Below are 13,780 nucleotides of genomic sequence, written 5' to 3' on the forward strand. Positions count from 1 at the left end.
GCAAAGGAATAGTATCACCAAATTGGCATTTTAATTGAGTCTCTCTGAATTGGGCAAAGAATAGAAGTGAGGAGAGACAAGACAAGAGGCACAGTTAGCATCCCGAAAATTCAGGTAAAGATGATGATGGCCTGACCCGAAGCAGTCAGGGCTACAGGATGGGGGCGAGGAGGACGGACAGCAAGACCAGAGGCATGGGATCTGACAGGCAGATGGATGGTTTCCTGTGTTTCTAAACCTCAAAAGGAAATCCGGGAACCCTCTCACAACTGAAAACGAGGAGCAGAAAGAGCACTGCCAACAATGATCTGCTAAAATGTGACCCCACTGAGCCTGCTGTGCACAAACAGGATAAAGCTGCCAAACACAGTTTCTCTGCAGCAGCATGAGGTGCCCAGTATTTCCCTCATGGACAATCCTGAAAGGTTATACTGGGTGAAGGTTAGAACTTCAGGAAATTGAAAATTAAAAAATAAACTTGGCCAGGCACGGTGGCTCACACCTGTAATCCCAGTACTTTGGGAGGTCGAAGTGGGTGGATCACTTGAGGTCAGAAGTTCAAGAACAGACTGGCCAACATGGTGAAAACCCGTCTCTACTAAAAAGAATAACAATAATACAAGCCAGGCGAGTTGGCTCCTGCCTGTAATCCCAGCCCTTTAGGAGGCCGAGGCGGGCAGATCATGAAGTCAGGAGTTCAAAACCAGCCTGGCCAATATGGTGAAACCCCATCTCTACTAAAAAAATGAAAAAATTAGACAGGCATGGTAGCCTGCACCTCTAATCCCAGATACTGGGGAGGCCGAGGCAGGAGAATTGCTTGAACCTGGGAATTGGAAATTGCCATGAGCCAAGATTGTGCCATTGCACTCCAGCCTAGGCAATAAGAGCAAAACTCTGTATCAAAAAAAAAAAAAAAAAAAACCCCACAAAAATTAGCCAAGTGTGGTGGTGGGCACCAGCTACGCTACTTGGGAGACTGAGGCAGGAGAATCACTTGAACTCACAGGGCAGAGGCTGCAGTGAGCTGAGATCATGCCCCTGTACTCCAGCCTGGGTGACAGAGCAAGACTCCATCTTGATTTTAAAAAAACCTAAAACTAAAATCAGAAAAAAAATTATTCAAATCTGCAGCAAACCTCATTACAAAGGAATTAAACTAAGTAAAATCCATTGCACTAGAAAAGATCTCAAGATTCAGGCAAAAGGGGCTTTTAACATAATGTGACTATCTAGAGTCTTCACAATTGTGGACCGTACAAAAGAGCAAATCATGCCACTAACTACTCCATCATCAATCAAGGCAAAGGGATTTCAAGAGATTAAGCAAATACCACCTGTTCCCAATAACACCTATGGCAATAAAAAAATTTTAATTAAAAAAGCTAATATGGGCCAGGCAGGGTGGCTCACGCCTGTAATCCTAGCACTTTGGGAGGCAGAGGTGGGTGGACTGCCTGAGCTCAGGAGTTCAAGATCAGCCTTGGCAACATTTCGAAATTCCATCTCTGCTAAAAATACAAAGAATTAACTGGGTGCGATGGCATGTGCCTGTAGTCCCAGCCACTCCAGAGGTTGAGGCACGAGAATCACTTGAACCTGGGAGGCAGGGGTTGCAGGGAGGCAGATGTTGCAGTGAGCCAAGATTGTGCCACCATACTCCAGCCTGGGGGACAGAGCAGACTCCATCTCAAAAAAAAAAGTTAATATGGTAAATGAATCTAAAAAAAAGAGTTTTAACTAACTTAACAAGGTGGAAAAAAAGCACCAGTAAAACTGGAAAAAGAAAAAAAAAAAGGCTGGGCTCGGTGGCTCATGCCTGTCCTGTAATCCCAGCACTTTGGGAGGCCGAGGCAGGCGGATCACAAGGTCAAGAGATTAAGACCATCCTGGCCAACATGTAAAACCCCATTTCTACTAAAAATACAAAAATTAGCTGGGCATGGTGGCATGCAGCTGTAGTCCCAGCTACTTGGGAGGCTGAGGCAGGCCAATTGCTTGAACCTGGGAGGCAGAGGTTGCAGTGAGCCAAGATCTCGCCACTGTACTCCAGCCTGGTGACAGAGAGAGACTCCATCTCAAAAAAAAAAATCATCAGGAAGGACATACTTGTATACTGTTTGTAGAAACAAAAATAAAGGCTTTTCAGATTGCAATTTGGCAATACCTACTAATGATTTTAAATTATTTATATCCCTTGACTCAAATTTCTAGGAAAAAAATGGGTACAAGCTACATGCATATGATTAAATTAGGTACAGTACATCCAAACAGTGTAACACCAACAGCAGCTTAGTGTTTTAAATTAACACCTGTATTTCCTTCCATACAAATGCCCCAAATCTACAACTACAATCTACAAAAGTGTATTAGAAAAATGGCCCATATACAATAAGGACCCACTATGTGTTTGTTTCAAATCTACATGTTATAGACGAATCTCACAAAAGTAGTGTTCAACAAATGCAGACAGACATAAAAAAAAAGCACATCGCGGATAAATTACAGTTATTTAAGGTTCAAACACAAGCAAAATAAACCTTGTAAATGAATATATATTTTTTAATTCTCAGGAAGATATTTTTCCCCTTTCATAGCATCAAAATGACCTGTAGAAAAGTGTTGAGAACAAGAAAAATCTGCTGTAAGATTCTTAGTATAAGGGCCCTGGGAGTAGCTCACAGAAAGATGAAGCTTGTCAGTTCAAATATAAAAAGCTGACAGTCACTTCCTCATACATGGTCATGAGCTAAAAATTCAGCACAGAACATGCGGTCCAAGGCATGGAAACAACCATGTTGAAACAGAACAGCTGAGTGTCAGTCATTTTGTTCAAGAACGTGACATCACATCCTGGAAATATCAAATATAGTCAAAATGCAGAATTTTAGCCTCACTTATAGAGGTTAGGAAACTAAGTTGTTAAACATCTTACTGTGTTCACAAAGCCAAAATAGGTCTTAATTTAGTGTTTGAAATTAAGACCTGTATTTCCTTCCATACAAATGCCCCAAATCTACAACTACAATCTACAAAAGTGTATTAGAAAAATGGCCCATATACAATAAGAACCCACTATGTGTTTGTTTCAAATCTACATGTTATAGACAAATCTCACAAAAATAGACTCAGCTTGTGTTCTTAGCACTATGCTACATGGCTCCCTTTAAAAAAAAAATCACTAAATTCAGAGGTTCTAGAATGTTGAGCACGTAGACCTTACACCTTGCATTTCCACTTATTAGTCAAACCTACTGTACATTTCCTTCCTCTTCCGAAATTAAACCTGACCATCTGAAAGGCCCAGAAACTTTTTTTTTTTTTTTGAGACAGTGTCTCGCTCTCAAAGTGGATAGAGTGCAGTGGCGAGATCTCGGCTTACTGCAACTTCTGCCTCCCAAGTTCAAGCAATTCTCCTGCCTCAGCCTCACAAGTAGGTAAGATTATAGGTGTGTACCACCACGCCCAGCTAATTTTTGCATTTTTAGTAGAGACAGGGTTTCATCATGTTGGCCAGGCTGGTCTTGAACTCCTGACCTTAGGTAATCTGCCTGCCTCAGCTTCCCAAACTGCTAGGATTACAGGCATGAGCCACTGTGCCTGGCCTTGGTCGGGAAATTCTTAAGTAACATCCTCTGACACCTTGAGTTTTCCAAGACATTTAAAGTAGTAGGCTCTTATACACACCCACATAATTTCATTAAGCCAAAAATTAAAAACCAGAAGGGAAAAAAAAAGTCAAATTTTTATAAACACATCTAAGTTCACTTCTGAGCTTATTTTATCAATAAAAGTCCTTTTTTTTTTTTTTTTTTGAGACAGGATCTTGCTGGAGAGCTGTGGCATAATCATAGTTCCCTGCAGCTTCCATCTCTCAGGCTCAACCTCTTGAGTAGCTGGGACTATAGGCATAGGCATGTGACACCATATCCATCTAATTATTTTATTTCATTTTATTTTATTTTTTTGGACAGAGTCTTGCTCTTGTTCCCCAGGCTGGAGTGCAATGGCATGATCTTGGCTTACAGCAATCTCTCTGCCTCCCGGGTTCAAGTGATTCCTGTCTCAGCCTCCTGAGTAGCTGGGATTACAGGCATGTGCCACCACACCTGGCAATTTTGTATTTTTAGTAGAGATGGGGTTTCACTATGTTGGTCAGGTTGGTCTTCAACTCTCAATCTCAGGTGATCTGCTCACCTCAGCCTTCCAAAGTGCTGGAATTACAGGCGTGAGCTACTTTGCCCAGACTATTTTTTTTTTTTTTTTTTGAGATATAGTCTTGCTCTGTCTCCCAGGCTGGTATGTGGTGGCATGATCTCAGCTCACTGCAACCTCCACCTTCCAGGTTCAAGTAATTCTCTGCCTCGGGCTCCTGAGTAGCTGGGATTACAGGCACCCGCCACTACATCGGGCTAATTTTTTTGTATTTTTAGTAGAGACAGAGTTTCGCCATTTTGGCCAGGCTGGTCTTGAACTCTTGACCTTGTGATCCACCCGGCTAGCCCCCCAAAGTACTGGGATTACAGGTGTGAGCCACTGCGTTCGGCCCCATGTGTATATTTCAACCACTCACTGGTAATTATATCTCAATTCAACAAAATGACCTCAGAATGTTTCTCTCTCTTTTTTTTTTTTTTTTTTTTTTTTTGAGACGGAGTCTTGCTCTGTAACCCAGGTTGGAGTGCAGTGGCACAATCTTAGCCCACTGCAACCTCTGCCTCCTGGGTCCCAGTTCAAGCAATCCTCCTGCCTCAGCCTCCCAAGTTACTGAGATTACAGGCATACGCCACCATGCCCAGATAATTTTTGTATTTTTAGTAGAGACAGGGTTTCACCATGTTGGCCAGGCTGGTCTTGAACTCCTGACCTCGTGATCCACCCACCTTAGCCTCCCAGAGTGTTGGGATTACAGGCATGAGCCACGGTGCCCAGCAAGAACATTTCTCTACTCACCAATACTCTGTCTCCAATTTTGAGCTCTCTTTCTCCTTTCTTAATTGAGCCAGCCTCTGAAAGGTTGGAGATAGATTCGCTGGCAGTTTTTGTAAGGTTGCTAATTGGAGGCGTAGCTGAAGGTTCCTTTGCTGCTGGCTGTGATGGTTTTTGAGGGATGTTTGATGGGGTGGCCGGGAAGGAAGACACCATGCTGGCTGCAGAAGTGGACAGAGGTGAAGTAGCTCGGGAAGCGGAAGTTGTCTGCAAGCCATTAGATTCATCTTCTGCTTGCACCTTCCTTGTTAACTTTGAAGGTCGGGTAAATATGCCCTTTAAAGGTTCACACTGAAAATACCGAACTCCGGCCACTGAACCATCATTCTTGCCTATGGGTTCATCTAAAACAATTCCAGCCCACTGGCCTGGTGCAAACTGGGTTTCTCCAAGAAACTGGATAAATCCAGGCTTATTTCCATTCACCCAAACTCGCTCCCCAACTCGAAAGTCATCCACAAACTCCTCTTGAGTCTCAGATGATGGTGTGCTTGATGCTTTTTCACTGGATATTGTTTTTTCTACTGGAACTACGACTAAAAACAGAAGAAAGATAAGAAGAGATTCGATTTAATATTCAAACAGACAACCTCTAACTTAAAGAAAAACTAGAGAAAGCCAACAGCCCACAGGAGTAGCCTACAACTCTTAGAGAGGTGTTCTAGTCTTAAGTGTTGTTTTTTGTTTCTTGAGACAGAGTCTCGCTCTGTCACCCAGGCTGGAGTGCAGTGGTATGAGCTCGGCTCACCGTAACCTCCACCTCCCAGGTACAAGTGATTCTAATGTCTCAGCCTCCCAAAGAGGTGGGATTACAGATGTGCACCACCATACCTGGCTAGTTTTTGTATTTTTAGTAGAGACGGGAGTCTCACCACGTTGGCCAGGCTGTTCTCGAACTCCTGACCTCAGGTGATCCGCCTGCCTTGGCCTCCCAAAGTGCTGGGATTACAGTTGTGAACCACCGTGCCTAACCCAAGTGTTTTTGTTTGTTTTGTGTTGTTTTGTTTTAAACTAGGAGGCCAAGAATACTTGATCCTTCACCACCATTTTCAATGCTGCTAAACTCAGTGAGCTGGTGGTGGAGGTTTATTCCTTTACTTGCAATTAAGATTAGAAAAAGTTAAAACAAAAAAAATAAAATAAAATCAGTCATTTTTCCAGGCCTATATTCATAATTGTATTCCAGCCTGGGTGACAGAGCGAGACTCCATTTCAAAAAAAAAAAAAAAAATTCTTTCAAATATTTTCAAGACTATGAATGCATCTAAAGTAATGTTTTAAAATTAAAAATCAAATTGAAGTATCCATATAGGATAATTTATTTTCCATAAAGGAAATGCATAAAGTATTACCAGCCGTAGGTGTCTTCAGAGCTGTGCTTCCAGGCTTCAGGATCTTGGTGGGGGCCTTAAGCCCACTTGGCTTCAGCATACTCATTTTCTTTCAATGTCAGAGCTGCTTCTCCTTTACCTGTTGCCACTATCTTTCACCAGTCATTGATACAACTGTAGGTGCTATAGTAGTCAGTCTCTGGATTAAATCTGCAAAGAGAAAAAAAAGATTTTATAATCTATAGGAGAAAGCAGGAACAACAGGTAACTTTCACGGATTAAAGCTTTCCTTTTATTTGACAATATCCATCTCCACACTAAACCTAGGAACCTAGAAGACTCTGGTTATTACAAACATGAAAATGCTGCTGAAATGGTTTTAAAGACAATATACTATTCTCAAGAGAAGCAGTTAGCTGGGTGCCATGACCCACTCCTCACACCTGTAATCTCAGCCCTTGAGAGGCTAAGGCTTGAGGCCAGGAGTTGGAGACCAGCCTGATCAACATAGCAAGACCCTGCCTCTACAAAAAAAATTTTTTTAATTAGCCAGGAGGCTGAGACAGAAGGATTTCATGAGCCCAGGAGTTTGAGGCTGCAGTGAGCCATGATCACACCACTATACTCCAGCCTGGGCAACAGAGCAAGACCCTGACTCAAAAGAAACAAACAAAAAACACAAAAACAAGCAGTTAAGACACATAAAATATGGTCGGGCGTGGTGGCTCACGCCTGTAATCCCAGCACTTTGGGAGGCCGAGGCGGGTGGATCACGAGGTCAACAGATCGAGACCATCCTGGTCAACATGGTGAAACCCCGTCTCTACTAAAAATACAAAAAATTAGCTGGGCATGGTGGCGTGTGCCTGTAATCCCAGCTATTCAGGAGGCTGAGGCAGGAGAATTGCCTGAACCCAGGAGGCGGAGGTTGCGGTGAGCCGAGATCGCGCCATTGCACTCCAGCCTGGGTAACAAGAGCGAAACTCCATCTCAAAAAAAAAAAAAGACACACAAAATATTTGCTTTGTTTTATAAATGTAATATTCTTAGCTCAGTACAAAAACCCACACAATCCATAAAAGAGGGTTCAGAAAAATCTGCACCAAACAATGTGGGGGGAAACGGAAGCTTTTAGTTTTTACTTTCATTTCTATATTGCTGAAGTTTTACTATAACAAGGTTGTATTAGTTATATTTTTAAATCTACAGAATTATTCAATTTACAGTATAAAACTATATATATGTTAAACTACAGGAAGATTAAAACCTGGTAAGAAAAAGCCCTATCTGGGAAGTGATGAGGGAAGTTCTATCTAGAAAAACACAATATATTGCTGGTTTACTCAAGAGCAGATATGAATCTATGACTTTTGGACTAAGGTTAAAATAGTATCCTGTCATATTCCCTTCACCTCCATATAAAGTGAGTTGAGAGCTGGGTGCGGTGGCTCACACCTGTATCCTAGCACTTTGGGAGGCTGAGGTGGGTGGATCACCTGAGGTCAGGAGTTTAAGACTAGCCTGGCCATCATGGTGAACCCTCATCTTTAAAAAAATAAAAAAATAAAGTGTGTTGAAGAAAATCTTTGGGTTTCAGAATATAGAAAAATATTTTCAGATATAATATCTAAAAACAGAACAATTCAAAGAGAAAAATGCTACCATTTAATGACTCTCTGTCAAATGGCTGTTCTGCATTTTTCTCTACAAGCAGAGCTTGGATGATGAAACACAAACCTCACATTCTCACCCTGTGTCCCTCACAGCCAACACCAGGCACTGGCAAAGAATCTGGCTAAGGATGACAAAGGTACCTGAAGGCCGCTGCAACATATGGAACAGTGCCCTCCCCCAAAGACATGGCCACCTAGCACTTGTGAATGTGACCTTATTTGGAAAAAGCATCTTTGCAGATTTAATTAAGAATCTTGAGATAAGGCCTACCATTACCTTGGTAGGCCCAAAACCCAATGAAAAGTGTCCCTATGGCTGGGTGCAGTAGCTCACACCTATAATCCCAGCACTTTGGGAGGCTGAGGAGGGTGGATCACGAGATCAAGAGATCGAGACCATCCTGGTCAACCAGGTGAAACCCCTTCTCTACTATAAATACAAAAATTAGCTGGGCATGGTGGTGTGCGCCTGTAGTTCCAGCTACTCGGGAGGCTGAGGCAGGAGAATTGCTTGAACTCAGAAGGCAGAGGTTGCGGTGAGCTGAGATCGCGCCATTGCACTCCAGTCTGGATAACAACAGCGAAACTCCATCTCAAAAAAAAAAAAAAGTATCCCTATAAGAAGAAAACAGACCCAGGTGTGGTGGCTCTCACCTATAATCCCAGTACTTTGGAAGGCGAGGTGGGCAGATCACTTGAGGTTAGGAGTTCAAGAACAGCCTGGCAAACGTGGCAAAACCTCATCTCTACTAAAAATAAAAAAATTAGCCAGGCGTGGTGGAATGTGCCTTCTGTAGTCCCAGCTATTCAGGAGGCTAAGGCACAAGAATCTCTTGATCCCAGAAGGTGAAGGTTGTAGCAAGCCAAGATCCCACCACTATACTCCAGCCTGGGCAACTGAGCGAGACACTGTCTCAAAAAAGAAAAAAGAGAAGACGAGAACACATAGAAGAGAAGGCCATGTGAAAACAGAGGTTAAGATTGGGCATGGTGGCATGCACCTGTAATCCCAGCTACTCGGGTGGCTGAGGCAGAATTGGTTGAACCCAGGAGGCAAAGGCTGCAGTAAGTCAAGATCACGTACTGCACCCCTGCCTGGCAGACAGAGCATGACTATGTCTCAAAAAATAAATAAAGATTCTGACAGACAAAGAACTGGCATTTACCTGAAGACAGAAGTCACTATCCTGATTATGAATATAAAACTCCCATGTTCCTCACTGCTATCACCACTGCCATCAGTGATGAGGGAAAGACGGGTCCGGGTAGGAGTCCCTGCTAAGGCAGTAGTCATTCTGATTCAGAGTCAGGTTTCAATCTATCTGCTTTGCTGTCACTCTCATCCCACAGCCTGCAAATTTCAAGCAGAGTTATTTGTTCCTGCTGCTGCCTTAAAGAGACAGAAGGGATTGGCCAAGTCTCCTTTGGACTTGACCAAGAAAGGCCATGCCTATGCCCATAACATTTGAGGATGGGGACAGTCTTAAGTGTAGAAACTCCTGGGGCCTTCCCAACTCTTCACCCTGGGCCAACATCATAGAGTGACAAGGGCCAGGTAGAACTGACAGAGAACAGATGGAGCAGGCACAGTGTCCTGGAAAACCTTTTATGGTGACAAAATGAAAAAACAAAATGCTCCTTAAACTATTTCACTCGGGCAAAACAGGGAACTGTTGGGCTCAGGTCAAGCACTCCCTAAAGAGAAATTTTGAAAATAACCACAATACGTAACTAGGGAGCTTTCAAATCTTGCAGCTCAGGATCATAAACTCACAAAAATCTGACCATCTGCAAGCCTCAGCCTAAAACACAGAAGCATGTGGTTATTGCAAACCAAAGCCTAATCCTAAACTCTGTCTAGGACTCTGCTATCCACCAGTCCTCATGCCTCTGGTTGTCGGTCCATCTGTGTTCCTTGAATCTAATGTAGAGAACTATGATCAATATTTAAAGAAGGGGCCGGGCGTGGTGGCTCACGCCTGTAATCCAAACACTTTGGAGGCCAAGGCGGGCAGATCAGGTCAGGAGTTCAAGACCAGCCTCACCAACATGGTGAAACCCCATCTTTAAAAAAAAAAAAAAAAAAAAAAAAGATTTAAAGAAGGAGAAAAATCTAGTCTGTATCAACAAAAGAATCAGCAGCAATACCACCAATGTTGGTTTTTTTAATCTTCCAATTTATAGTTTCTTTTTCATGCATTATTAATGACTGGCATGTCAGGTTTGCTTCAAAAAATCAATTCAATGAAAAACAAAAGATCAAAGTCTTTGTTATGGTGCCCACAACATGTAATGACCAAGAAGCAATATCCCTGTATAATGTTTCAAGGTCAGTGAATGTCACATTGAAACTGATTAATTCCTTGGCCGGGCATGGTGGCTCAAGCCTGTAATCTCAGCACTTTGGGAGGCCGAGGTGGGCAGATCACCTGAGGTCAGGAGTTCAAGACCAGCCTGGCCAACGAGATGAAACCCTGTCTTACTTAAAAAAAAAAAAAAAAAAAAAGAAACTAATCAATTCCAAACAACAAGCAAAAAAAAGAGACATCCTTGCCTCACTGATAAGCCGGACATATTTGAATTTTTGACACCTGTGCTCAACGAATCAGGAGATCTGGACCTAAAATAAGATGAACTACCCTTCTCTCCCACCCTCCCAACATGTAAGGACCATAACATATAGAACATTATAACTCAGAAATAATTTTTATCTGAATTACTATCCCATTTGAGCATTATAATACGATGAATTAGCCATTATTATTACCTCTTCTTTACAAATGAAGAAATGTCACAGAAATTAAGAAATTAACAGATGTGTTTCCTCATTTGCTAATCACCTGTCTCCGAAGGTCACTTGGCTCAGTGGCAGAGATGAAACACAGGTATTGTGATTCCAAAGTTCATCTCTTTTCACTAAATTTAATATTCAAACTTAGGAGATATCACACATCAAGATGAAAAACATCAGTTCTGGTACTACGAGAATGACCTATACATGTATGGCATCAAGAGTTCACACAGCACAAATACAAAACTACCTGTGTCTCAGCTGTTAGCTGTGAAGGTAGGTGTGCAATGACCATTACGCCCAATCAGGAATAAAAAGAATGAGGATTTAAAAGGCTAAGTGATCTTCCCAAGGTCATTCAATTAAAGAAGTGGTGGCACTGAAGGGCCAGGTATGGTGGCTCATCCCTGTAATCCCAGCACTTTGGTAGGCCGAGGCAGGTGGATCACCTGAGGTCAGGAGTTCAAGACCAGCCTGGCCAACATGGTGAAACCCCACCTTTACTAAAACTATAAAAAATTAGCTGAGCATGCTAGCAAGCGCCTGTAATCCCATCTACTTGGGAGGCTGAGGCAGGAGAATCACTTGAACCCAGGAGGTGGAGGTTACAGTGAGCCGAGATTGCACCACTGCACTCCAGCCTGTGTGACAGAGATGCCATCTAAAAAAATAAAAATAAAAAATAAAGTTAAACCATTCTTCTCAGCTTCTTTTTTTTTTTTTTCCTCTCTCTCTCTCTCTCTCTCTCTCTCTCTCTCTCTCTCTCTCTCTCTCTCTCTCTCTCTCGTAATGCTTTTCTGTTCAGGTACAGGCACAAAAAAGATACCTAAATTCAACCATAATCAAAATTTGCCAGCTAAGTTAAAAATGGAAGAGTAACAAGGGAGTTGATGGTAACTTTTCTCTTTTTTTGATACAGAGTCTTGCTCTGAACCCAGGCTGGAGTGCAGTGGCACGATCTTGGCTCACTGCAACCTCCGACTCCCAGGTCCAAGTGATATATATATGAGACTGGGTAATTTATTAGAAAAGAGATTGAATTGGCTCGCAGTTGTGCAGGCTATAGAGGAAGCACAGCATGTGTTTCTGGGGAGGCCTCAGGAAGCTTCTAATCATGGTGGAAGGCAAAGGGGGGAACGGGTACTTCACATGGTGAGAACAGGAGCAAGAAAGAGTTGGGGAGAGGAAGTGCCACACACTTTTAAATGACCCATCCTGCAAGAACTTACTATCACAAAGACAGCACCTGCAAGAACTCACTGTCACAAAGATAGCACCAAGCCATGAGAGATCTGTCCCCATGATCCAAACACCTCCCTCTAGGCCCCATTTCCAGCTCTGGGGATTACAGTTCAACATGAGATTTAGCAGGAGACAGATATCCAAACTGTATCACTCCTCAACTACATTATAAATTTTTTTTTTTGAAACAGAATCTTATTCTGCTGCCCTGGCTGGAGTGCGTGGCTCTATCTCAGCTCACTGCAAGGGACTACAGGCGCACACCACCATGCCTCGCTAATTTTTGTATTTTCAGTAGAGATGGTGTTTCACCATGTTGGCCAGGTTGTTCTCAAACTCCTGACCTCAATTGATCGGCCCACTTTGGCCTCCCAAAGTGCTGAGATTACAAGTGTGAGCCACTGCACCTGGCCCATCATAAATTCTTTGGGCTTACATGTCTGTCAAATACTTTCCTGTTATCTGTAGGAAGTACCAACTGTAATTTTGTTTTGGTACTGGATATACCTCAGCTGGTTTGTAGAGTCATTTAAATACTTGAGATTATTTTTCTCATTCATTTAATTTAGTGAGCATTGTTTATAAAGTGTTAGGCTAAGACACAGTGGCCTACTCTCAGTTCACTACAACCTTCACCTCCCAGGCTCAAGCAATCCTCCTGCCTCAGCCTCCCAAGTAACTGGGACTACAAGTACACGCCACCACCCCCGGCTAATTTTTGTATTTTTAGTAGAGATGAGGTTTTGTCATGTTGGCCAGGCTGGTCTTGAACTCCTGACCTCAAGTGATCCACTCGCCTCAGCCTCCCCAAGTGCTGGGATTATAGGTGTGAGCCACCACACCCGGCCAGAAATGTTTTTAATAATGAAAATTGACCTAAAGCAGTTAAATATTGCCTCTGTGGCTAAAATTCACTGCAGACTGGCAATCTTCTTTTTTCTGAGATGGAGTCTTGCTCTGTCACCTAGGCTGGAGTGCAGTGGCATGATCTTGGCTCACTGCAACCTCCATCTCCTGGGTTCAAGCGATTCTCCTGCCTCAGTCTCCCAAGTAGCTGGGATTACAGGCATATGCCACCATGCCCAGCCAGATTGGCAATTTCAAGTTCTTACAACCTATGTGTACAGGATGGCTCATTTCTACAAATGTGTTAAAGACATCCCAGTTAAAGAGAGACATTTGAAAGGGCACATAATGTCTCCACTTAAATTCACAAACTTAGAAAAAACTTCTATTGTTTACATACAGCATTACTTAAGTAAAAAATGAAAAGGGAGGCTGGGTGTGATGGCTCACGCCTGTAATCCCAACACTTTGGGAGGCCGAAGCGGGCAGATCACCTGATGTCAGGCGTTCGAGACCAGCCTGGCCAACAAAATGAAACCTTGCCTCTACTAAAAATACAGAAAAAATTAGCTGGGCATGGTGGCAGGTGCCTGTAATCCCAGCTACTTGGGAGGCAGGAGAATCACTTGAACCTGGGAGATGGAGGTTGCAGTGAGCTGAGATCATTCCACTACACTTTGAGACTCCATCTTGGAAAAAAAAAAAAAGAAAGATTTTGCTGGAACAGTAGTGGTTGCAAAAGAAAAAAGAAAAAAATTGAAAAAGGGCTGCGCACAGAGGCTCACACCTGTAATCCCAACACTTTGGGAGGCCAAAGTGAGTGGATCACTTGAGGTCAGGAGTTCAAGACCACCCTGGCCAACATGGTGAAATCCTGTCCCTACCAAAAATACAAAAAGATTAGCTGG

The 13,780-nt window shown here is 42.9% G+C and overlaps 1 protein-coding gene across 50 annotated transcripts in view; it reads right to left on the bottom strand.

The window, feature by feature from the left end:
* CLIP1 (CAP-Gly domain containing linker protein 1) overlaps positions 1-13,780 on the bottom strand; it is a 139,788-nt gene that overhangs the window by 102,049 nt on the left and 23,959 nt on the right. For all 50 annotated transcript variants that reach the window (XM_035257960.3, XM_054239022.2, XM_035257953.3 and 47 more), the window contains 2 exons: positions 6,342-6,530; positions 4,954-5,525 (listed from right to left, as the gene is read on the bottom strand). In XM_035257960.3, coding sequence (XP_035113851.1) covers positions 4,954-5,525; positions 6,342-6,426 — 657 coding nt within the window. In that variant the 5' untranslated portion in view covers positions 6,427-6,530. The remainder of the gene's footprint in view (positions 1-4,953; positions 5,526-6,341; positions 6,531-13,780) is intronic.

Source organism: Callithrix jacchus, chromosome 9 (genome assembly GCF_049354715.1).
Source record: "Callithrix jacchus isolate 240 chromosome 9, calJac240_pri, whole genome shotgun sequence".
Classification (NCBI taxonomy): Eukaryota; Metazoa; Chordata; class Mammalia; order Primates; family Cebidae; genus Callithrix; species Callithrix jacchus.